Source organism: Triticum urartu, chromosome 4, assembly GCF_003073215.2.
Source record: "Triticum urartu cultivar G1812 chromosome 4, Tu2.1, whole genome shotgun sequence".
Lineage (NCBI taxonomy): Eukaryota > Viridiplantae > Streptophyta > Magnoliopsida > Poales > Poaceae > Triticum > Triticum urartu.
This window is the reverse complement of record NC_053025.1, coordinates 552853742-552879770: the sequence shown is the minus strand read 5'-3', so window position 1 is coordinate 552879770 and position 26029 is coordinate 552853742. Positions and strand designations below refer to the sequence as shown.

Below are 26029 nucleotides of genomic sequence, written 5' to 3'. Positions count from 1 at the left end.
GATGTGGTTTGTTCATGTTCAAGAGCTTGAGATAGCTCCGTGATCTCATTTGTGTAATCACACTCATGAGCTTCCATTTTCTCAACGGTGACCTCATGCTCCTCTAGATGAGATTCCAACTCCTTAATGTATTTCTTGCCTTCAATGGTAAGAGACATGATTTCCATGAAGTTGGAACGAGAAAGTTTATTTTTGTGAAGAGCTTTAAAAATTATTTCCCCCTTAACTTTTAAGGAGGCAACATCATCATTCTCTTCATCATAATCGACATCATCATCACTCTTGCCATCATCAATATTATCACAAGATATATTGGGATTCAAAGTGGGAGATACCTTTGAAGCCTTGGCCATAAGGTAAAAAGCAACGATGATGATGTAGGATCCCCTGAAGCACCGTTCAAGACCACATCTTGTTCCATGGAGTGTTGGGTTTCCTCTACATTGTTAGCACAACAACTCGAGGAAATAGATACATTTTTATCATGGCAACAAGACATAGCAAGCATATCATCATGAGATTTGAGCAAGCAATTTCTACAAGATATGCAAGAACTTTTAACACAAGCATGTGAAACATTTAGAGTGCTCGAAGTGTTAAAGTCCAAAGAAGGAGCATTGCAATAAGATAGTGATGAAGGATCATCCACAGTAAGCATACTATCATCTTTGCAATGACCAACACTACTCACCATATCATTACCTTGTGGCAAACCACATGTAGGTGAAGTAGAAGAAGTTGAGAAGACTATACGACCGGAGGTGGAGGGAGAACAATCATCCCCACAAATCTTGGACACACCATATTTTTTTTGAAGCTTCGTCCACAACTCATGAGCATCCCGGAACGGCATGAGTTGAAATATAACTACATTGCTCAAAGCATCAAAAAGCACATTAGAAGCTTGAGCATTGAGATAAGAGTTTTTCTCATCCTCTAAAGATAATCTTTGGGGATCCTTTGGAGGAGAAAACCCCATATCTACAATTCGCTCTAAATTTGGGTCCATGACCCTAAAGAGATTAAGCATGCGAATTACCCAAACATCAAAATTTGTGCCATCGAAACTAAGAGTGTCAGAGAATCCTAAATCCCTAGTCGACATCCTTACTCTCTAGGCGGTTAAGCCCAATAAAGAGACACGAGGCTCTGATACCAATTGAAAGATCGTGGATGTCGCCTAGAGGGGGTGAATAGGCGTTTTAAAATAATTACGGTTTAGGCTTGAACAAATGCGGAATAAACCTAGCGGTTAATTTGCCAAGCATAAAACCTAAAACAACTAGGCTCACCTATGTGCACCAACAACTTATGCTAAGCAAGATAAGCAACTATGAGATAGCAAGATATATGACAAAGAACAATATGGCTATCACGAAGTAAAGTGCATAAGTAAAGGGCTCGGGTAAGAGATAACCGAGGCACGCGGAGACGACGATGTATCCCGAAGTTCACACCCTTGCGGATGCTAATCTCCGTTTGGAGCGGTGTGGAGGCACAATGCTCCCCAAGAAGCCACTAGGGCCACCGTAATCTCCTCACGCCCTCGCATAATGCAAGATGCCGTGATTCCACTAAGGGACCCTTGAGGGCGGTCACCGAACCCGTACAAATGGCAACCCTTGGGGGCGGTTACCGAACCCTTACACTTTGGCAACCCTTGGGGGCGGTCACCGGTACCCGTCAAATTGCTCGGGGCGATCTCCACAACCTAATTGGAGACCCCGATGCTTGCCCGGAGCTTTGCACCATAATGATTGAGCTCCGAACACCAACAACGGTCTAGGGCGCCCAAGCACCCAAGAGGAACAAGCTCAAGGGTACCAAGCACCCAAGAGTAATAAGCTTCTCAACTTGTAACTTCCACGTATCACGTGGAGAACTCAAACCGATGCACCAAATGCAATGGCAAGGGCACACGGAGTGCCCAAGTCCTTCTCTCTCAAGTCCCACCGAAGCAACTAATGCTAGGGAGGAAAATGAGAGGAAGAACAAGGAAGAGAACACCAAGAACTCCAAGATCTAGATCCAAGGGGTTCCCCTCACATAGAGGAGAAAGTGATTGGTGGAAATGTAGATCTAGATCTCCTCTCTCTTTTCCCTCAAAAACTAGCAAGAATCCATGGAGGGATTGAGAGTTAGCAAGCTCAAAGAAGGTCAACAATGGGGGTAAAAACGAGCTCAAGAGATAGGGTTCATTGGGGAAGAAGACCCCCTTTTATAGGAGGGGGGAAATCCAACCGTTATGTGCTCAGCCCGCACACGAGCGGTACTACCGCTCCTGGTCCCGGTACAACCGGGACTCACAGTATACGCACAGAACCCTACCAGGCGGTACAACCGGGCGACCAGGCGGTAGCACCGGTTGAGAGGAACAACCGGACCAACCGTCCAGCCACCACTTAACCACTGCATAGGAACAGAAGGGAGTCACCCCTGAGTGCGGTAGTCGAGCGGTACCGGGCCGGTGCAACCGCATGGCCTTGAGCGCTCGGGCGGCTAAGTCCTGAGCGGTAGAACCGCTCCGGACACCGGTGGTACCGGTACGACCGGACCAACCGGGCCACCACCGGCCGAGTACCGCATCAAAACAGAGGCCTGACCGGTACTTGGGCGGTGCCTGGCCGGAACAACCGCCCAAGTCTTTGCTGAGCAAGTTGGCGGTACCACCGCCCGGAAGCAGCGGTACAACGGCTGAGAGCTCCAAGCGGTACTACCGCTGGGGCACGCGGTACTACCGCTGGGACCAGACAAAAACCACTCTCAAGAAAACCAGAACTGCCATAACTTCTGCATATGAGCTCCGAATTGAGCAAACTCAAGCTTGTTGGAAACAAGACGACGAGTAGCATCAAAACAGTGACTGGATATAGTAAGAAGAGGCAAGGGAGGTATGCCAACAAATAGAGGAGTGAAACCTCCAACCGAGAAGAACCGGCAAAACCTCCAACATCGAAAACATCATAGAAGATGCATGTGAACTCCGTTTTCGATGAACTCGAGCTTGTCATCAAGATGACCATAAGCTCTAAGACTCACAAAGAGAACCAAACAAGAACCAAGAAAGATGATGCAAGGATGCAATGGTTTGAGCTCTCTACGAACGATACGATCAAGCTACTCATCGAGAGCCCCCCTTGATAGTACGGCAATCGATCCTATAACCCGGTCTCCCAACTACCATCATGAGACCGGTAAAATAGAAAACCTATCAAGGGCAAACCTTTGCCTTGCACATGTCCACTTGAGCTAGATGATGACAATCTTGACTCCCTCAAGTTGGACCACCTTTCTTGATTGTGTTGACTCGATGAAGACTAGTTGATTGCTCCCCCATACTCCACTATGGGTGAGCCACTCTTCCGCACGTCTTCACAAGTCCATTATCACCACAAAGGATGGCAAGCTTCAAGCATTTGATCTCTTCGTGATGCTCCACTTGAACTTGCACACCGCAACCTAACCCCACAAAGAACTCTCACGAAGACCATGGGTTAGTACACAAAGCGTAATTGACAATTCTTACCATACCATGGGATCACTTGATCCCTCTCGGTGCATCTTCTGCGCTTTGTGAGTTGATCAACTTGATTCACTCTTGACTTAGTCTTGATCATCCTTGAACCTTTCCAATTCTCTTCATTTGAATGATGTCTTGAAGGTAGACATGAATGATCACACAATCTTCTTCTTCAAGACATGCTTGCAATAAGCTCGACTCTCACATGACCAATCTTTGGATAATTCCTTGAATAACACCTTGGTCGACACAAACTCTCCTTGAAACCAACACATGTGCTCCAAGAAAAGCCTATGGACAAAACCTTCAAATATAACTCAAGGCAACCATTAGTCCATAGAGATTGTCATCAATTACCAAAACCAAACATGGGGGCACCGCATGTTCTTTCACTGATAATATTGATGAAAGTGATGATGAAGATTCTCCCCTAGATATGAATTGCCTGTTGTTCCTGAGGGTTATGTTATGGATGAAGAAACTGTTAGAGACTTTCTTGCTTGTAATGATAGAAGTGATCTTAAGAAACTATTAGCTAAGCTGAAAGAAAAATCTCTGAATGCTAGAATGAAATATGATCCTGCTTATGCTACTTCACCTATCTTCATTACTGATAAGGATTATGATTTCTCAGTTGATCCCGATATAATTACTTTGGTTGAATCTGATCCTTTCTACGGCTATGAATCTAAAACTGTTGTGGCACATCTTACTAAATTAAATGATATAGCTACCCTGTTCACTAATGATGAGAAAACTCGCTACTATTATATCCTTAAATTATTTATGTTCTCATTAAAGGGTGATGCTAAGATATGGTTTAATTCTCTTGATCCCGATTGTGTGCGTAGTCCCTAGGATATGATTTACTACTTCTCTGCTAAATATTTTCCCGCTCATAAGAAACAAGATGCTTTAAGGGAAATATATAATTTTGTGCAAATTAAAGAAGAGAGTCGCCCACAAGCTTGGGGGAGGCTTCTCCGATTACTTAATGCTTTGCCTGATCATCCTCTCAAGAAAATGAAATACTTGATATCTTTTATAATGGACTAACCGATGCTTCCAGAGATTACCTGGATAGTTGTGCTGGTTGTGTTTTCAGGGAAAGAACTGCTGATCAAGCTGAATTGCTATTGAATAATATGTTGACTAATGAAAATAATTGGAGACTTCCTGAACCAACTCCTAAGCCAACTCCGAGGAAAAGGGGCATTCTATTTCTCAGTCGTGAAGATATGCAAGAGGCAAAGAAATCTATGAAAGAAAAAGGTATAAAAGCTGAAGATGTTAAGAATTTACCTCCTATTGAAGAAATGCATGGTCTTAATTCATTACCTATTGAAGAAACGCATGGTATTGATAACCCGACACAGGTAGTAAAGGTAAACTCTCTCTATAGATATGATAAAGCTGAAATCCCTCCTGCTAAGTTTGCTAGCCAATGTTTGGATGAATTTGATAACTTTATGGTTAAGCAAGCAGATTTTAATGCTTATTTTGGTAGACAAATGAAACATAATGCTTATATGATTGAACACTTGAGTGATTATATGGCTAGTGTTAAAGGTGAACTTAAACTTATTAGTAAACATGCTTCTATGGTTACCACTCAAGTAGAACAAGTGCTTAAAACTCAGAATGATTTGCTCAATGAATTAAACAATAAGAATGATAATGTTGTTAGAGTTATGACTAGAGGTGGTAAAATGACTCGGGAACCTTTGTATCCTGAGGGCCACCCTGAGAGAATTGAGCAAGATTCTCAGAGAACTAATGTAGATGCACCTAGTCCTTCGAAGAGGAAGAAAAAGAAAAATTATAGGACTTTGCATGCTTCTAGAGAACCTGTTGTTGACACACCTGAGAATCCTAATGATATTTCTATTTCTGATGCTGAAACACAATCTGGTAATGAACATGAACCTAGTGATAATGTTAATGATGATGTTCATGTTGATGATCAACCTAGTAATGATAATGATGTAGAGATTGAACCTATTGTTGATCTTGATAACCCACAATCAAAGAATCAACGTTATGATAAGAGAGACTTTGTTGCTAGGAAGCATAGTAAAGAAAGAGAACCATGGGTTCAGAAACCCATGCCCTTTCCTTCTAAACCATTCAAGAAAAAGGATGATGAGGATTTTGAGCGCTTTGCTGAAATGATTAGACCTATCTTTTTGCATATGCGTTTGACTGATATGCTTAAAATGAATCCTTATGCTAAATATATGAAAATTATTGTTACAAATAAGAGAAAGATACTGGAAGCTGAAATTTCCACCATGCTTGCTGATTATACTTTTAAGAGTGGAATACCAAAGAAACTTGGAGATCCAGGAGTACCAACTATACCATGCTCCATTAAAAGAAACTATGTTAAAACTGCCTTATGTGATCTTGGAGCCGGTGTTAGTGTTATGCCTCTCTCTTTATATCATAGACTTGATTGAATAAGTTGACACCTACTGAAATATCTTTGCAAATGGCTGATAAATCAACTGCTATACATGTCGGTATTTGTGAGGATGTGCCTGTTGTGGTTGCAAACGTTACTATTTTAATGGACTTTGTTATTCTTGATATTCCCGAGGACGATAGTATGTCTATTATTCTTGGAAGATCCTTTTTGAATACTGCAGGGGCTGTTACTGATTGCACCAAAGGCAATGCCACTTTTCATGTTAATGGTAATGAGCATACGGTACACTTTCCGAGGAAACAACCTCAAGTCCACAATATCAATTCTATTGGAAAAATTTCAACAATTACTATTGGAGGTTTTGAATTTCCTCTTCCTACTGTCAAGAAGAAATATGATATTCTTATTGTTGGGGATGTGCATATCCCCGTTGAGGTAACCTAGTGTTATTTGAAAATTCTCCGGTTTCATGATATTCGAAATGAGTTTGTTAACAAGACCTGATCAACCTTGTTAGTGGATTCCTTTTGATGAGAATGAGATGGATGAATTTAGAAAACACAACTCTCTGTACCATCTTTTTACTTTCTGTTATTTATATTAAATAAAGCAAAAATAGTTTTTTGTCTGTTTTCTGAATTATCCGTGTAATAAAAAATACCCCGAAAATAAAAGTTCTCCAAATGCCCTGAAAATTAAATATGATTTTTTCTAGAATATTTGAGAATATCTGGCATTGAAAACACAGCAGGGGGAGCAGCCATGTGCCCACGAGGGTGGAGGGCGCTCCCACCCCCCTGCCTCGTGGACCCCACGTGGGTCCCCTCCACTTGTTCCAGCCACCACACACTCCTTCCTCCCAAAAAAATCACCAACCATCTCAAGCACGAGTTCTAGCTCATCTTGCTGCCGTTTTCGATCTCCAAGCTCAAAGCTCCATTCACAAAACTGCTTTGGGGGATTGTTCTTTGGTATGTGACTCCTCCAATGATCCAATTAGTTTTTGTTCTAGTGCTTTTCTTCATTGCAATTTTTTGCTGCTTAGGTGACCCTGTTCTTCAGCTTGCATGTCAAATTTATATGGTCAAAAGTAGTTTTAATGCATGATATTGCCTCTAGGCACTTGTAGGAGTAGTTGTTATCAATTTTGTTGAGTTTGGTTCACTTTTATTTTGAGTTACTAAAAATTTCAGAAATTTTCAGAGGAAGAAATATGTTTAGGAAAAATATACCAAGGTGGTTCTTCAAGGAAGCAAGGACCCAGACCCGCAATACGCGATGCGGACGATGAACCACCAAGGGACGCTCAAGTGCGGCCTTGTAAATGGTCGTTAGAGGACTTCATGGTTCGAGCAGGAATCAAGGAGGAATTTGAAGCATATGTGCGTAATGCCGATCTTGAGAGTTTCATGGCAGATAAGTGCCGTCGGTACCACTACCTCACTGATTCCTTTGTGAGAAGGTTTGAATTTTCATCATCACGCAATTCTCAAACTGTCCTATTTGATCTTTATGATAAATCTTATACCATGGACTTAGAAGATTTTAACACTGCTTGTAAACTCTCACAGTGGGGTAATGTTAGTGAACCTCGCAAAACTGAATATAGAGATTTTCTTGTTAGTATAACTGTGGTGGAATCTACAGATGTAACACAAGCTACCATAGGGAGCATTCATTTTCCCGCTATAGATTATTTTGCTCTCTTCATAGGAAGGTGCATAAATGGTAAATATGAAGCATATCACATGTGTGTACCTGATCATAGCGTTCTCAGGAGCGCTGTTTTAGGAGATAAACAATACAACTTGGGGCTATTGTTGCACGTAGGTTGCATAATAATAGTATTCATGGAGATTTCTTTGGTGGAATTTATGCAACTCGTATAGCTAACTTTCTTGAGATACCCATACGAGGAGATGATATTGAGTTGCCCCCCTTCTTATCTAGATTATGATGCTATGGTTCGTCATCAGTTTGTTGAGAGGAATGACCAGCCCCTCTAGTACCGACTAATCTTTGATAGATGACACACCTATCACGTCGCTCTCCCTGCTCCCGCTTTCTTTGAATTTCAGACAAAGGGGAGATATGTTATAACCAGGGAGGAGGCGAACGAGTATAAGAGGAGGACGGAGACAGCTCGCCTCCAAGCGGCAGCTCATGAGGCAATAGCTGCTGCATCACAGTACGACCCCAACTACAACTTTGGATATCCACCAGGCCAGCCGTGGCAGTAGACCAACTTAGGCCAAAAGCCTAAGCTTGGGGGAGTATGTATTTCTCACCGACATTACATTCGTGTTCACACACTCATGCTAGTTGTCGGTGCTCATACTTTTTCATTGTAATATCCATGCTAGTTTATTTCCCTTTTTATGCTTTCTTCTTGTGTGTTTGATAAACCTTAAGAAAAAACAAAAAAATAGTTGTAGCTTTTAGTTAGTTTACTTTCTATGCATGTAGTAGTGGTAATTAAAAAAACAAAAGATTTCTTGTTCTTCTTTTGCTTGTTGGGAGCTTTCCCGTGTAAATAGTTTTATTTCTTTTCTTTCCCTTGGGGGTCGAGAGGAGAAGACCGTGATTAAAATGTTGAGTGGCTCTCATATGCATTATTGTTGATCTAACAAAGAGCCCATATTACCTTGTCTTCTCTCTTGAATTGAATGCTTGTAGATTCCAGCTTAGTCCAATGCACATGCACTATTATTATTATCCACACTATTCGGTCGTGCAAGTGAAAGGCAATAATGATGATTATATGATGAACTTATTGAGATGAGAAAAGCTGGTATGAACTCGACCTCTCTTGTTTTTGTAAATATAATTAGTTCATCATTCCTGATTCAGCCTATTATGAAAGAAACATGTTTGCAATGACAATTAGAGATTATAGTTGCTTATGTCATGCTTAATTAGCTAGGAGCTTATAATGGTTTACCTCGCGTGCCAACATGCTATTAAAATGGTTGTGATGTGGTATGATAGGGTGGTATCCTTTTTTGAATGATTCGAGTGGCTCGACTTGGCACATGTTCACGCATGTAGTTGAAACAAAATCAACATAGTCTCTATGATATTTATATTCATGGTGAATTATATCCTACTCATGCTTGCATTCGGTGTTGATTAATTTTAATGCATGTTCATGACTATTGTCGCTCTCTAGCTGGTCGCTTCCCAGTCTTTTTCTAGCCTTCACTTGTACTAAGCGGGAATACTGCTTGTGCATCCAACTCCATAAACCCCAAAGTTGTTCATATGAGTCCACCATACCTACCTATACACGGTATCTACCTGCCATTCCAAGTAAATTTGTATGTGTCAAACTCTAAACCTTCAAATAAACATTCTGTTTTGTATGCTCGAATAGCTCATGTATCAACTAGGGTTGTCTGTATCTTCCATGCTAGGCGGGTTATTCTCAAGAGGAGTGGACTTCGCTCCTCACTCACGAGAAAATGGCTGGTCACCGGGATGCCCAGTCCCATGCTTTATGCAAATCAAATCAAAATAACCGCAAACAAAACTCCCCCGGGACTCTTGTTAGTTGGAGGCACTCATCGTTTCGAGCAAGCCATGGATTGATGCTTGTTGGTGGAGGGGGAGTATAAACTTTACCATTCTGTTCGGGAACCGCCTATAATGTGTGTAGCATGGAAGATATCGAGATCTCTCGGTTGTTATGTTGACAATGAAAGTATACCGCTCAAAACATTATTCATATTTATTTCAAAACCGAGCTCTGGCACCTCTACAAATCCCTGCTTCCCTCTGTGAAGGGCCTATCCATTTACTTTTATGCCGAGTCATCATCCTCTTATTAAAAAGCACCAGTTGGAGAGCACCGCTGTCATTTGCATCCATTACTATTAGTTTACATTAAGTATGACTTGACTGGATCTCTTTTACCATGAATCACAATGTCTAGTCAGTCCTTGATCTTTAAAGGTGCTCTGCATTTATGTTTTGCGGTCTCAGAAAGGGCTAGCGAGATACCATCTTGTTATATCATATTATGATTGTTTTGAGAAAGTGTTGTCATCCGAGATTTATTATTATTGCTCGCTAGTTGATTATTCCATTGATATGAGTAAACATGAAACCTAAATGTTATTGCGAATGTGGTTAGTTCATAATCTTTGCTAAAAACTTGAATGTTAGCTTTACATATTTACAACAACAAGAGCAAACCGAGTTTTTAAAAGTTTTTCTTTATCACTTTCAGTTTATCAACTGAATTGCTTGAGGACAAGCAAAGGTTTAAGCTTGGGGGAGTTGATACGTCTCCGTCGTATCTACTTTTCCAAATACTTTTGCCCTTGTTTTGGACTCTAACTTGCATGATTTGAATGGAACTAACCCGGACTGACGTTGTTTTCAGCAGAATTGCCATGGTGTTATTTTTGTGCAGAAATAAAAGTTCTCGGAATGACCTAAAAATCAACGGAGATTATTTTTGGAATATATAAAAAAAATATTGGAAGAAAGATCCACGTCAGGGGGCCCACGCCATGTCCACGAGGGTGGGGGCGCGCCCTACCCCCTGGGCGCGCTCCCCTGCCTCGTGGGGCCCCTGACGCTCCACCGACCTCAACTCCAACTCCATATATTCACTTTCGGGGAGAAAAAAATCAAAGAGACAGATTCATCGCGTTTTACGATACGGAGCCGCAGCCAAGCCCTAAACTCTCTCTGGAGGGCTGATCTGGAGTCCGTTCGGGGCTCCGGAGAGGGGAATCCGTCGCTATCGTCATCATCAACCTTCCTCCATCACCAATTTCATGATGCTCACCGCCGTGCGTGAGTAATTCTATCGTAGGCTTGCTGGACGGTGATGGGTTGGATGAGATTTATCATGTAACCGAGTTAGTTTTGTTAGGGTTTGATCCCTAGTATCCACTATGTTCTGAGATTGATGTTGCTATGACTTTGCTATGTTTAATGCTTGTCACTAGGGCCCGAGTGCCATGATTTCAGATCTGAACCTATTATGTTTTCATGAATATATGTGAGTTCTTGATCCTATCTTGCAAGTCTATAGTCACCTACTATGTGTTTTGATCCGGCAACCCCGAAGTGACAATAATCGGGACCACTCCCTGTGATAACCGTAGTTTGAGGAGTTCATGTATTCACTATGTGTTAATGCTTTGGTCCGGTACTCTATTAAAAGGAGGCCTTAATATCCCTTAGTTTCCATTAGGACCCCGCTGCCACGGGAGGGTAGGACAAAAGATGTCATGCAAGTTCTTTTCCATAAGCACGTATGCCTATATTCGGAATACATGCCTACATTACATTGATGAACTAGAGCTAGTTCTGTGTCACCCTATGTTATGACTGTTACATGATCGATCGCATCTGGCATAATTCTCCATCACCAATCCAATGCATCCGAGCTTTTCATATATTGTTCTTCGCTTATTTACTTTTCCGTTGCTATTGTCACAATCACTATAAAACCCAAAAACATTACTTTTGCTATCGTTGCCACTACTATCATATTACTTTGCTACTAAACACTTTGCTGCAGATATTAAGTTTCTAGGTGTGGTTGAATTGACAACTCAGCTGCTAATACTTGAGAATATTCTTTGGCTCCCCTTGCGTCGAATCAGTAAATTTGGGTTGAATACTCTACCCTCGAAAACTGTTGCGATCCCCTATACTTGTGGGTTATCAATAAGACGCACCAGATAATGTCACAATTCGATGTGACGCCCATGAGGCATATTTAAAAAGCCATACCTCTTCGATGAAGGTTCGGCTGTGTTATCGTCTGCCTTCCTCTTCGACGACTTGTTCGGCGCGGGCGCCGTGCTCTTACGAGATGCCTCTGGTGTAGCATGGCGCGTCGAGTGCCTCCCCTTTGGAGCACGAGACAGTGCAGTGGGTGAGGTACAGTGAGGAAGCTCTTTTGGAGGAGATGTCTCCTGATTACTTACATGTGAGGCAGGAGGGAGGCCGGGATAGTCGGCAACGATTGGCACTACCGTGCCATCATAGCTCGCCTGGTAGAATACTCCCTCCTCAAGCTCTACAAATATGTCCGGATCCTCTTAGTATCCGGGGTCAAGGTCCCGGTTATGGTTCTCCGGCTGTGGAGCGGGGCTATAGATCCCCGCTATAACATTCCGCCATTCCTATTGCAAATCGACGGGTTAATGCCAATTAAACATGACTCAGGGAGAGGGTTGAGTAGAGTGGTGGGATTAAAACTCACCCAGCTAGGAGGATTGTACATAGAAAATCCTTCCCGGAGCGTAAGACGAGTGAACTCCTCTTTCTCCCCTTTATACGGATCGGCCAGTATTGCGGCCAGGGTGGTAAGGGAATACGGACCCTTTCGTCCACAGCGCGAGGTGTCGTCTTCCCCATTTGTAGTGCCACATGGGAAGCCCCCTGAATTGGAGCGGCTGAACACCTCGCGCTATGGAAGTGGCCATTACCTCGATTATTGATAATCCGAATTGGATGAGTGTCCTTATCTTGCCCATTAATTGTTGGACTTCCGCACTATCTTCCTCCTCGAGGCTCCGAGGGCGCCAGCTGTGGTGTTTCTTCAATGGAGCACTGGTAAATTCAGGAAGGCCCATTCGGACTGGGTCTGGGAGAGCGACATCCTCAATATAGAACCACTCCGAGGGCCACTCTTCGGACGCCTTCTTTGGCGTGCCAGATAAGTATTCGGTCCCAACTATGCACCATATTTCAGCGCCCCCACCTCAAATATAGATCCCTTTTGGGAGCGATGGACGAGGCAGAACAATTTCCTCCATAGCTCGAAATGGGCCTCGCAGCCCAGGAATAGCTCGCAAAGAGCAACGTAGCCCGCGATGTGCAGAATGGAGCCCGGCATGAGATTGTGCAGTTGGAGGCCGTAGTACTCCAGAAGACCTCGAAGGGAGGGGTGGATTGGAAACCCGACGCCTCTTATTAAGGATATAAAGCACACTAGCTCCCCTTGGCTGGATTGGGGAATTTTTCTGCCAGGGCTTCGCCCGTAAAAGAGGTCAATCCTGCCCGGACAGGGACTAGATCCACGGGGGAGGGGGGATCCCTGTGTTTGAAGCTTACTTAGCTGGCCATGGGATACTGAGCATTTCCCCCAATCGCCTTTTTCGGAGCCATGGGGGCGGGAGGAAGAACTGGGAACGCTAGCCATGCTGGAATGGTTTCTCCTAGCAAGCTCTAAGGATTTTCCGCTCGATGTGGAATGGGATCTGAGATCCAGTCCCTTTAAATAGACGCCCTTCTTGCATGGCCAGGGTGTTATGTGCAAAAAGTACTCTGACCTTTCGTGTTTTCTCGACACGTGCAAACCGAAGCGGTGGAGGCGCAGAAGCCAATGGGTACGACATTAAATGGAAAGCCGAGTATGACTCTTTGGATCAGACGCTTTGAAGTGTTCGGAGGAAGAACCCGCCTTACAATGCCGAAGACTATCAGCGCGCCGGACACATCGTCATTGAAGCCTGGTTCGGGGGCTACTGAGGGAGTCCTGGATTAAGGGGTCCTCAGGCGTACGGCATGTGTGACATGGGTCGGACTATTGGGCCATGAAGATACAAGATAGAAGACTTTCTCCCGTGTCCAGATGAGACTCTCCTTTGCGTGGAAGGCAAGCTAGGCGTCTGGATGTATTATTTCCTTTCTCTGTAAGCGACTTTGTATAACCCTAGGCCCCTCCGGTGTCTATATAAACCGGAGGGTTTAGTCCTTAGGAACAATCATAATCATACGTGTTAGACATCTAGGGTTTAGCCATTACGATCTCGTGGTAGATCAACTCTTGTAATCCTCATATTCATCAAGATCAATCAAGCAGGACGTAGGGTATTACCTCCATCAGGAGGGCCCGAACCTGGATAAAACATCGTGTCCCCTATCTCCTGTTACCATCGACCTTAGGCGTATAGTTCGGGACCCCCTACCCGAGATCCGCCGGTTTCGACACCGACACGCGCCGCGCGCCCTGGTGGGTGTGCCCACCTGGTGGGCCCCCTATGATAGTTATTTGCTCCATTATTTTTCATATATTTTAAAACAATTCTCCGTAATTTTTCAGCTCATTTGGATATGTGCAAAATAGGTAACTCCGACGTAGCTTTTTCAGGTCCAGAATTTCAGCTGCCGCCATTCTCCCTTTTTTGTGTAAACCTTGCATATTATGAGAGAGAAAAGCATTATAATTACTCCATGAAGCATTATTATGCATAAAAACATTATAAATTACAGTAGGAAACATGATGCAAAATGGACGTATCAATGACCTTTCACAATACCACCACAAACTCTTGCAACCGTTTTGTTTACTCCTTAACAACTTGTAGGCACACTTTATAAATCTCCACAAGAGACAAAATCAATTCCCCCGCGTCCCCTGTGGGATCGATACTATTATTTTAAAAAGCTACAGCCAAACCCTGTGCACTTGCAAGCTATCAATGACCGATGACACAAGGTGTTGCATGATGTTGCGATACAAGTGGGGGATGGGGGCACAAATGCTATAAAGGGACGGTGTTGTTGCAGGCTCGGGCACTGGTTGCAAGGGGCATGCAGGGCCGACATCCGAGGATGAGAAGGATGAGTCAGTCGATATTGCAGTGGCAGGGGATCTCATATGCTTCACATAGCAGGTTTGGATGTCACATGTTTATGCGTGCGGGCGTTGTAACCGTGTGGAGGACGACATGGTTCATCTGCTTCATAGGTGCGATCCAAGGGCATGATCTAACTGCCAGCGACCCAACTAATTCTGGCACAAATCGGCCAACTAATACTTAGCGTGCTCCCTCAAAAAAAACTAATACTTAGCGTGCCCTTTGTTTTGTCGAGAAGAGTAAGGGGATTTCTTTTAATTAGTATTGAAGGCAACAAGGAGGTTGTTTAATAAGAAAAAACCATAGAAGTAGAGAGAAACCAAAACGAAGCTTATTGCCATGAAAAAATAGGGAGCGGTGTACTATTACCATCATGAACACTACAGTTCCAAATGTAAGTAAAAGAGCCAGTCCACATTTGTCTCTACCAAACAAACAGAAAGTTCTGGCCTTACTTATTGTGACCTTATTCTTGTATAAGACGAAATGTAACCTTATTTTGCGTGAAAACGTTATCTTAAGCTAATCCCACATCAAGCTCAATTGCATCATCTGCCTTTTTTAAACTATGAGGGAAAATTGCATCATCTGACTAACACCACCACGAGGAAAGTTTCATCCGAGAAAAGAACACACCACCACGAGGACACAACGGATATACACAAAGGCAAAGATGGCACTGAAATCCTTTTTTTTTTCCTCCCGGGCAATGTGCAAGCTTCGAACTTTCAAGCGAAAAAAGGGAACGGTCCAGTCTAGTTCACTGGGCCATCTAGGCATATGGGGCATTATGGGCTGGTATCTTCGCATTGGGCCTCAACTTCAAGCCCTCACAAAACGGCTGGTCAGCCGGAAGCGCAGAGGCAGCAGCTCACGAGGCGCAGCTGCTGGTTCGTTTAGTCCCACCTCGCTCGCGGGGAGCGGTGGAGTCGCTCGACGAGCCTATAAAAGGAGGCGGAGGGCCGCACAACAACTCATACCTTTCTCGGCCTTTTGGCTAAGATCAAGTGTAGTATCGGCAAAATTGGTAAATCTGACCTTAAAACGAAAGTATCTGTTTTTAATCAGTTTAATGTCTGATATGTGGACCATGTGCCTATAACGATATTAAATTTATTTCTTTTGGGGAAAGGCCCACCACAGTGGCTTGCCACTTGGGCCTTCATGTGTCGCCCGGGCGTTGCACTGCTGCCCGGGCCCGGCGCGCCACAATTAAAGATTTTTTTCCTGTGCACAAAGAAATTGCGTACGTGCACCGTATTAAGAGTTGCTTCGCGCAGCCTTCGAGTTTAGACATATTTCAAGGACTGGACTGCACATAATTCGCATCACGTGCACCAACTAACAGGGTTGTTAGATGTGTCATGCTTGGTCAAGTTAAGCATAAAATAATTACTTCCTCTGTTTCTAAATATTTATCTTTTTAAAGATTTCAAATAGTCATCACATACGAATGTATATAGATATATTTTAGAATATAGATTCACTTATTTTACTCTGTATGTAGTCATCATTTGAAACCTCTAAAAGGACAACATACGACTGTATGTAGACATATTTTAGAATGTAGATTCATTCATTTTGCTTTGTATGTAGTTACTTGTTAAAATCTCTATAGAGGCAAATATTTGAGAACGAAGGAAGTAGGAGTTACAGCGAGCCGTTTCCGGGGAAGCACTGGCCGCATCACGTCGTTGGCTTTTTCAAATCCATGCCCAAAAACAACTTCAAGGAACGGAATCATATCACGTCTTGTCAAACCCATGCCAACTTAGCTTTGCGGTACAAGATTAGAAGCCACAAGTTTAAAGCCGAACCACAGCATACGTGTTTGGTTCGCCCGTAATTGTCATCCCATGGGCATCGTTTCCCTTTCAGAACAAGGAACCCCAAAAAGAACAGACAGTTTGCTAGCCGCTCCTTGCACGACGACTGATCCAAATGTGCTAATCCACGCATCTAACATGATGAAAGGGCTCAGCAGGCTCATCGTATACAAATTGTACAAATAGTGTCGTGTATGTAGCATTGCTCAAAAAGAACACAAGCATCACTTTTGTCGCATGAGACTTGTGAGTTGTGATAGGGCTCGTGCGTGGGGCATGATTGACAAGGATTATGCAACATCTGCATTATGTCTGTGCAGTGGCCGAGATTGAGCCGAAATCATGAAAGGGGGGAGGGGGGGGGGCATAATTGCTTTTAGCTGGTTTTTAGAGATGTTTACTTCTGAGCTTGGGGGGGGGGGGGGGGGGGGGGGGGGGGGGAGGCATGGCACACGTTGCCCCCCCCTGAAGCTCCGCCAGTGTGTGCGTGAACCAAGCATGGTGGGTTTAGGTGTCATGCTTGGTGAGGTTAGTTATGAATTCTCGAGCTGCTCAGGTCCCTTAGCTTCCCTTCGGTAGTGTCGCCCGCCGGAGTGGGGATGGGAGTGGAGCCTGGGTTTGATGTACAAGGTAGTGTTATCTTAGTTATGTTATTGGCTCTTGTCGCGTGTGTGACCGACGCTATGCGGTGATTTGGTTGCATGTTGTGGAGAAGCGGCGCGCCACTACTTGTGAGTGGCGTGCGGTGCTGGAGATGCACTTTCCTAGCTCCTGTTTCATATATGTGTGTGTGTGCGCGCGCGCGCACGCCCATAGGGGTGTGAGGGGGGTGCTGTTGGGGTGGGGTCATGCGACGACTTTGAAAATCAAGTCGTTCTTTGCGATGGATCTCAAGGTATTTGGAGGTGTTCCGCCCCTGTCTTGTTGCCACCATGATGGTGAAAAAGGTGAGAATGATCTGAATCTAAGCCAAGCCCAAGGATCTATTGTTGTCATCGGCTCTCATCATCAACATCTTATGCTTCTGTTTCGACCTTCGGCACGAGAGCTTCGTATCAAACACAATATTGTCTTTGGCGAGCGATTTGGGTGGCTTGAATCTAATGCAACCCTCAAATGGATTTGAGGGCAAATCCCAACGGCCATATTCAACCCTCTGATGGCAGGCCCTTTTTCCCTTGGCATGTGCTGGCAAGGTTGTGTTTGGAGATGGTGGCCAATCCATCTCAGGTGAGGTCACCTTCAACAAGGTCGCCCAAACCTTCATGATTTGACTGTGGTTTGGTTTCTTTTTATGGGGTGTTGAATGTAAAACAAGAGGATTTGATTGCAATTTCTTATTTTGTTTCTCTAGCAGTCCACCCAAAAGAAAAACTAAAACAAATCAAGACGGAGGCAGGCAGCGAGCGGGACAGCTGGAACGAACGAATCAGTATCTTTCACTTAGCGGTGGCAGGTCTTATAATTTCATGAACTTTAGATCTGACGGCTGCAGACTCCTGGGCTATACTGCATCAACGGCTGTAACAATTTGAGTGTTGTGGCTTCATGAGAATGCAGGGAAATTACCTAGTGGGGTGCTCCTATTTAGATATAGAAGATGTGTTTATCACTAGTAATTAGCGCTTATTATTAAAAGAAATCCCTCAACTAGTTTTTATTTTTTTTGTCTCTCTTTATTAGTGCACATAGATAGCCATCACAGATGCACACAAAGGCAAAAGAGAAAAAGAAGATAAAACAACTCTAGTTGAGCTCCAACTATGGCCTCTAGAATAGGAAGGGAAAAACCCCATTACATAGCCCCTTGCAATTGGGGCCTCTTCTACATGGTCCTCGTAAGATAGTTGGCAAGGCGGAAAGAAATTCCATGTTATGCCCCCAACACCTTCCTGTCCTCCCATGTGTCAGCGGTCATGTAGTCACTGTGCTCCTCTCTCATCGTCACGTGCACCACCTCCAACTATTCTCTCTCCTCCATTCCCATCCCCTCGACAACCTGCCTCGTCTTTAGCCGCCCGACCCCTGCATCTGAAACCCTACCTCAGCCCACATTATGTCATCGTCCACCTTCATCCTTCTCGATGCGGTCTCTCATTCTGCATCCTTGACGCTGTCTCACCTCCTTACGCACCTCCGCAACACCGCTGTCCACCTCTGGCATCCCTGAGTCGGAGCTCTGCTTCGTCCGCCTCCGGCTGTCCCAAAGCAAGACCGCTCTCCGCCACATCCTAGTGCTGCCCAGCGGTGCAACGCTCTACTGAGCATTTGGTGAAGATGAAGGAAAAATGAAAATGCAAATTAAACAACAAGCTAATGGTATCTGCGCTCAATGCAAAAGTGAGCACACAACACAACATACCGGTTAAAAAGATATATGATCTACTGCCTCCTTCGGATTTACTAGGCTTGCGGGTATCCTAGATTGATAATTTAACCAGCAAGTAATAAATCTCAAAATGCATACCACTAAAAGTATATCATTTGAAGTTTATAATACTCCGTACAAGTTATACTATGTTGATTAAATTGTTATTACTATAGAAATACACACAGGCCTAATAAAAACGGAAAAGAGGTAGTGTCGCTGAGTTGGTGTTTTTTTCTCTTCATCCCTGTAAATGGAGCAGCTCATTTTGCTTTGGTGTGGTTAGATCTCAGTCGACTGAGATTTAACTAAGTCAAGTGATATAATATGGAAGAAGAAAAAGAAAATGCCAAGATTTTTTTTTGCACGGATCTCAATATAAAACCTCACAGGTATAGCAGCAAGACTGTTTTGCTTTCGAGGGCTTAAAATATGGAGCTAGCTCCGGAGATGCTCTGGAACCTCGTTAATTAACGTGGGACGAGAAATTTTTTCGCCTACGTTTAAAAAACAATGATGTGAGTAGCCAAGACATGTCAAGCACGGCGGCCACCTGCCGCGGGCGACCATCCCCATCCCCAACCCGTCCCCGACCCGAGCCGCAGGGCACGCCCGCCGCACAGCGGCCGCAGCACAGGTGTCTTCCGCCCCGCCAATCCGCCACCCCCACCCACCATTACGTGACGGGCGACCTTTCCAGGAGCGGCCCGCCCCCGCAGCTCCACTGTCCGTGACCGCGACCGCCAGGAGCCAGAGTAAAGCAGAGGCGCTCGTCGTCGCCGCGATTCGCCACTAGACGACTCGCATTGCCAGCCGCTCAAGCCAAGCGAGCCCCTCCATGATCTCCCCGGGAGCCAGATCGCAGCTCCGCCTAATCTAATCAGAGAGAGCATCTCCCTCCCCATCATCGTCTGACGGGATCTCGGGGCCGGAGCACCGGCCCGCCCATGGTGAGTGAGCGCCGCCGATTTCTTTAATCGCTTGCTGGGGAGGTTATTCTTATTCTTCTTCTGCTGGTAGGTGGTAGTACTTACCAGGCGGGATTGGGCTTAGCTTAGCTTTTTTTAGCTCGTCCTCTTCCGCTCCCTGGATCAACCCGCCATGGTGGCTTGGTGAGCTTAGTTGGCTTCTCTTTCTTTTGCTGCTCCTTTTTCCTTTTCATTTCGTTTGCGTGCTGAGTGGGTAGTTTCTTGAACTGTCCTCTGTCCTTGGCGCCAATTTCGCCGGATTCCTAGTACAGCTCTCCGTCTTGACTTGCTCCAGCTGAGCTTAGCTGAGAAGAGGATGTGCTCTGCTTTGGCAAACCTTCCCGAAATCATCTCGTGACAAAACATGGGAAATTTCTGGCCATGCTGCGCCAAATTGGGGATGGAATCTGGCGCCCGCGAAATGCTGGACTTGTCCCAGCGAACCTCTGTTTCTTTCTTGATTTGACACATGTAGCCGCGAGCCTGCTCATTTTCCGCAAATTTCCAAATTCTATCTCTTTACAGTCTGATAAGGCATCCTTTCTTCCTTCTCCTGCCGCAGCGCGTGCCAGCCGGAGCGGATGAGCGGCGGCAGCATGGCCATGGGCGCGAGGAGCAAGCACCATCCCAAATCTCTGGCCCTGCGCTGCTACTGCTACGCGGCGAGCCACCGCTCCCTGACCCTGCTGGTGTGGTGCCTGGCGGCGCTGCTGGTCCTTCTGAACTTCCACCTGCTCGTCACCCACGGCAAGGATGACCAGGGCGGCAGGCCCCGCGAGATCCACCGGGCGATCCTCAGGGAGCTGGAGGTGGTGGAGGAGGAGAGGTTCCAGGTGACGCCCGCCCGGAGCCGGAGGAACCCGCGGGCCGTGCGGCGCAAGGGGGAGCACACCAAGCCGCTGTCCGTGGTGGACGAGTTCCTGGACGAGTCCTCGGCCGTGCACGACATGTTCTTCCCGGAGCCGAGGACGGCCATCGATCCCGTCCACGGCGGCAACGACAGCATGTACTTCTACCACCCCGGGAGGGTGTGGCTCGACACCGACGGCAAGCCGATCCAGGCTCACGGAGGCGGCGTGCTGTACGATGAGAGGACCGAGACCTACTTCTGGTACGGGGAGAACAAGGATGGCAAGACTTACAAGGCTCACAGCAAGGGTGCTGATCGAGTAAGTCGAACTGTTCTGACGCTCTGAATATTTTCTGTTATCATTTGTATGTCACTCCTGAAGAGCTTCCGTATCATTTTGGTGGATTAATCAGAGAACATACATTATTGCAGATTTGCCGTACTCGAAACGTACCCCTAACTGAATTTAGAGCCAGACATTGCATTTACATTTATTTGCTCTACTCTTCACTAATGCATCAGACAATATGTACAGAAGCAGAATTGATCAGCCCTCTTTTAGTGCACATGAGCCTGATATACGTGTGAGTAGGCCTAGCAGCGTAGTCAAATTGTAAACAAAATGGGTGGGAAATGATCAAGTATATTTTGTGTCACTACACCAGTCCTATGCCTGGCTGCAAGATTAAGGAAAACATGCCAACAGACGGACTACACTATTCTCAGATAATCAAAATCTGTATTCCTGTATACAAGATTCAGTCGATGGAGTTGGCAATATCATTCACACACAACAAAAATTGTATAATTCTACAAACGTTTTAGTAAGCCTATTTCCCTTTTTCTAAATACCGTTGCAAGGGTTTCAGTACCTGTGGAGTAGTGTGTGCTAATGCATGCATCTAATTTTTTCTAAATGCATCTAGATTCTGTCGCTGAGGCCCAGTTGCTAGGGGACATGTTGGAAGTAATTTTCGGTTCTGAAGGTAAGGACGTTACCCGGGCTGCGTGAAGGCAAGTCACTAGAAACGTAGGTTAATGTAGTATAAATTTTAGGGATAACAAATAGATAATATCTTCGATACCTTATCATGTGATAATTGTTTGGACATTTTTGGTCTGATGCTATTCGGTTGCATAAAAGAATACTCTGTGTCCATTCCTAGTTATTTTGTTTGAACATTTTAAGCAAGAAGACACAGAATGCCTGCGCATCATCTAGAAAAACCGTTATTCAGTGTCAAGTTGTTGCAATCCAGTGTCAGCAGAATTAGATGGCAGATACATGATTGTGCAGTCAAGTATCAATAGAATTAGAAAGACAATGCTTGTGCATTTTCTAAGAAGACTATTGTAGGTTTTTCAAGAAGTTAGGGAGTTACTTTTTTCCTTTTGTGGGAAACAAGTTAGGCAGTTGGTTTAGGAAATTTACCATGATCATAGTTCTTTCGTTTAACGAACCCAAGGGGACCGCAATAGTGCCACACAGCATCTAATACTATCAACTAATCAATTTTAATAGGAATTTGACACTGGATTTCAAAAATTAAGAAAATGTGCAGTTCTGATTTGGTGTGAAACAATTTTTTCTAGACCATCAAGGATTCCTGGTTAGAGCTTTACTTACACATCCTTACAGAGTACACATCTATAGACCATGAAAATGCACCACTATGTAGACATACACTTGCATCTTGCTTCGGACATACTCCCTCCGTTTACTATTATACGATCTTCTAACTTTTTTCTGATTCGGATGTATATAGACGCATTTTAGTGTGTTTGTTCATTCATTTCAGTCCGTATGCAGCCCATATTGAAATATCTAAAACATCTTATAGTTGTGATCGGAGGGGGTACATAATCTAGTGATGTTCAGTTGAACTTGCTATGTCATTTGTTGCTTGTGACATACTACATAAGTTAGTGATGTTCAGCAGTTGAACTTACCATGTCATTTGCTGCTATGTTTTGTCATGCCATTCTGACCAAGATAAACTACCTCCCAGGTTGACATTGTTGGAGTGAGTTGCTATTCTTCGAAGGACCTGTGGGCATGGAAAAATGAAGGGGTCGTGCTCCGCGGCGAGAAAAAGAACGTGACACATGACCTCCACGTATCCAACGTCCTGGAGAGGCCGAAGGTGATCTACAACGACCGGACCGGCAAGTACGTGATGTGGATGCACATAGATGACGCTAACTACACCAAGGCGTCGGTCGGCGTGGCGGTCAGCGACTCCCCCACAGGCCCGTTCTCCTACCTCTACAGCAAGCGGCCGCACGGCTGCGAGAGCAGAGACATGACCATTTTCAAGGATGACAACGGGAAGGCCTACCTGATATACTCATCCGAGGACAACAGCGAGCTCCACATCGGCCAGCTGACCGACGACTACCTCGACGTGACCGACGACATGAGGAGGTTTCTCATCGCGCAGCACCGGGAAGCGCCGGCGCTCTTCAAGTTCGACGGCACCTACTACATGATAACCTCAGGGTGCACGGGGTGGGCGCCCAACACGGCGCTGGCTCACGCCGCGACGTCGGTCATGGGGCCCTGGGAGACGCTGGGGAGCCCCTGCGTGGGAGGGAACGAAATATTCCGGTCGACGACCTTCTTCTCCCAGAGCACATTCGTGCTGCCACTCCCAGGCCTGAGAGGCTCCTTCATCTTCATGGCCGACCGGTGGAACCCTTCGGAGCTGCGGGACTCGCGCTACGTGTGGCTGCCGCTGACGGTGGGCGGGGTGCCGGATGAGGCCGCGGACTACAGCTTCATGTTCCCGCTCTGGTCCCGGGTGTCGATTTACTGGCACCGGCGGTGGCGGCTCCCCGAGGGGTGGACAGATTCTTGAAAATTTGAAAGTTTGAGTTGCTATACGTTTGTTACACATGATAGATACGGGTTTATTGACATTCGACACACAGTGGAGGGGGTGTGTTGTATAGGTCAGATGTAGATGCTAGCAGAGTTGTAAATGTGCAGTTTTGAGATTGTTCTCAAGTCACATAAGTATGCTTGTGTCCCCTGTGAATAATGTGGCTGCACCTTCAGTCTTTTTGCTTGTGGTGTGGTATCTGAATCGTGTTGACAAACTTGACAGGTATATGTATCTGAATGCCTGTAATCCATATCGGTTCAGGTTCAGCACTGCATCGGGGCAATCAGTTGCACCTGGATATACTACAGAGTGCGGCAGAACTGTGGATTATATATAAGCAACTCAGCATCAATGTTTTTCATGCAGTTGACTGTAGTAAAAATAAACTTGGCGTGGGTCCACCTTGACAAAAATCACGGAGAGGCGATTAGGGGGCGATCGCAAGGCGACCGCCGCCGACTCGCTAGGGTTAGGGTTTTTGCAGTGGTGGTGAGGATTCCGGTGGTTCGAGAGGGACGACGGCGATCCCTGTTCGGGCTGATTGGATTGGGTGCTTGACCCCGTGGTTTTTCCATGGCGGAGAGAAGCGGCAAGGGTGGGATGGAGACCCATGGGTCGAGGATAACCCCCCGTGCGACGGAGAAGAGTAGGGCCTCTAATGCGACGGCCATGAAAACGCTGGCGCAAAGGACGACTCCGAAAGGATTGAAAGATAGGGAAGATGGCGTCCGCAGGGAGAAGCAGAACTTCATCGACGCCCCCGACAGAAGGCAAGGAGTCAGCGGAGGCAGCGGGACTTTCAGATCGGATGGGTGGGCTAATTCTTACAGAGAAGGAATCATCCGGTTTTGTTTTCGGTGGAAGCAGGAAGGAGTTGCCTAAGGCTACAAAGTGGTCGGTCATTGGAAAAGCTTTCACTCCCAGGCCAATGAACTTCAAAGCCCTAGAAAAATCTATGCAGAGAGCTTGGGGCCTCCACAAGGAAGCAAAGTTCAGCGATATTGGGGGGAACAAATTTGTGGTACACTTTGGAAGTGAGGGTGATTGGAAGCATGTGCTTAATGGAGGACCGTGGCAGTTTGATTTCAATGTGGTTGTGTTGAAGGAGTATGAAGGTAATACTAGGCCGTCTGAGATGGTTTTTGATTCAGTGGAGGTTTGGGTTAGGGTTACTGACCTTCCCCTGGATAATAGAACAGAGGCTTTTGGAAAGGCCTTAGGGAACTGGCTAGGTTGAGCGATACGGGTGGACGTGGGGAAAGATGGATCAATTAAAGGAGCGCACCTTAGGGTTCGCACAAAGCTGTCCATCTTCGAGCCCCTTGTGAGGGGTTTCAATTTGAAGGAGACAGAAGACGATCCTGAAGGAATATGGTACGACTTTGCTTATGAAAAAATCCCTCACTTCTGTTTTGATTGTGGAAGGCTTGTTCATGGTCCAGAAGGGTGTGTGCCCCCTTTGTAGTCAGATATGCAATGGGGAGAGTGGCTCCGTGCATCACCGGGGCGATCTTCCTCTTTCAAGGACGGGGTGCAGAAGGGAGGGGGCCAAAACAGCCATAGTTTCAACAGTGCTCCCTCGAACGAGAGCAATGGTGAAAGGAGGAGATCTGGTTTTGTCCGAGATATCCCTACAAAGAGAAATCTGGATAGGGACTTCAACGTGTCGGCTGATTCCCGCACTGGCGGCAGCGAGAAGAGGATGAAGAGGAGGTAAACATCCCGAATAAGCAGCGGCACTGGCCGGCTGCGGAAAAGGGAAAGGAGAAGAGGAACTGGCAGGGGGGGGAAGGAAGAGATGAGATACGCACAAAGGATCCGAGCGAAGACTTGGAACGAAGAAAGGAGAAGGAAATAAGGAGCGAGCTAAAGAACAGACATATGGATATGAGACAAGAACTAAGGAAGAGATATGTGGCAAAGAGCTATGATGGAGCAGGGTGTTCGGGACAATACTTTCAGAGAGAGAGGCGCCCTGGGTATTATGTGAGGAGAACGAGGGATGAGTTTGAGTATCAGCCAAAGAAAAACTATGATCACAACTATCCCACTAGCAGGAAGAGGGCTCCAAAACAAATGTGGGTGGCAAAGGGTGACATGAACCAGCATGACAGCCAGGGAAATTTTATTCGGGCCACGAGGCTGAAGATGGACTCGGTGTTTGATCGAATATCTGAGAACGAACGCTTTGTTTTTGACTGTATCTCAAAAGCTACTGATGGATTGACGGACCCTGCAAGAGCGCAGGGCCGCCGGGAACAATGATCGCCCTAGCCTGGAACTGCCGAGGATTGGGGTTGGACTTGGCAGTGGGCGAACTACGAGACCTGATTAGGTCATACAACCCAGCGGTGGTGTTTTTATCAGAAACAAAGAAGAGGTCAGGGGCAATGGAGAGGCTCAAGTGGAGCATGGGGTTCAGACAAGGGGTAGCGGTGGATTGCAAAGGTAAAAGTGGGGGACTAGCACTATGGTGGAGGGATCACGTTGATGTTACCGTGCGGCCGTGGTGCCAATATTACATAGATGCAAAGATTGTGTATGAGGGAGTCCCGTTTAGATTCACTGGAATCTA

General features: G+C 45.6%; 1 protein-coding gene and 1 pseudogene across 3 annotated transcripts; both read left to right on the top strand.

Annotated features, from left to right (window-relative positions):
* The first annotated feature begins 15533 nt into the window (after nt 1–15533).
* Nucleotides 15534–15769, top strand: LOC125555206 (annotated as a pseudogene).
* Nucleotides 15770–19331: 3562 nt separating this feature from the next.
* LOC125552630 lies at nt 19332–23649 on the top strand. Of its 3 annotated transcripts, none has more exons than XM_048716249.1 (4): nt 19332–19701; nt 19772–19855; nt 20282–20888; nt 22579–23649. In XM_048716249.1, the coding sequence occupies exons 3-4, from the start codon at nt 20301–20303 to the stop codon at nt 23425–23427; spliced, it is 1437 nt and encodes a 478-aa protein (XP_048572206.1). In that variant the 5' UTR covers nt 19332–19701; nt 19772–19855; nt 20282–20300; the 3' UTR covers nt 23428–23649. The 3 variants fall into 3 exon arrangements, with proteins under 3 accessions (XP_048572206.1, XP_048572204.1, XP_048572205.1); XM_048716247.1 differs by having other exon boundaries at nt 19772–19863; XM_048716248.1 differs by lacking the exon at nt 19772–19855 and having other exon boundaries at nt 19335–19701.
* The last annotated feature ends 2380 nt before the right edge of the window (nt 23650–26029 follow it).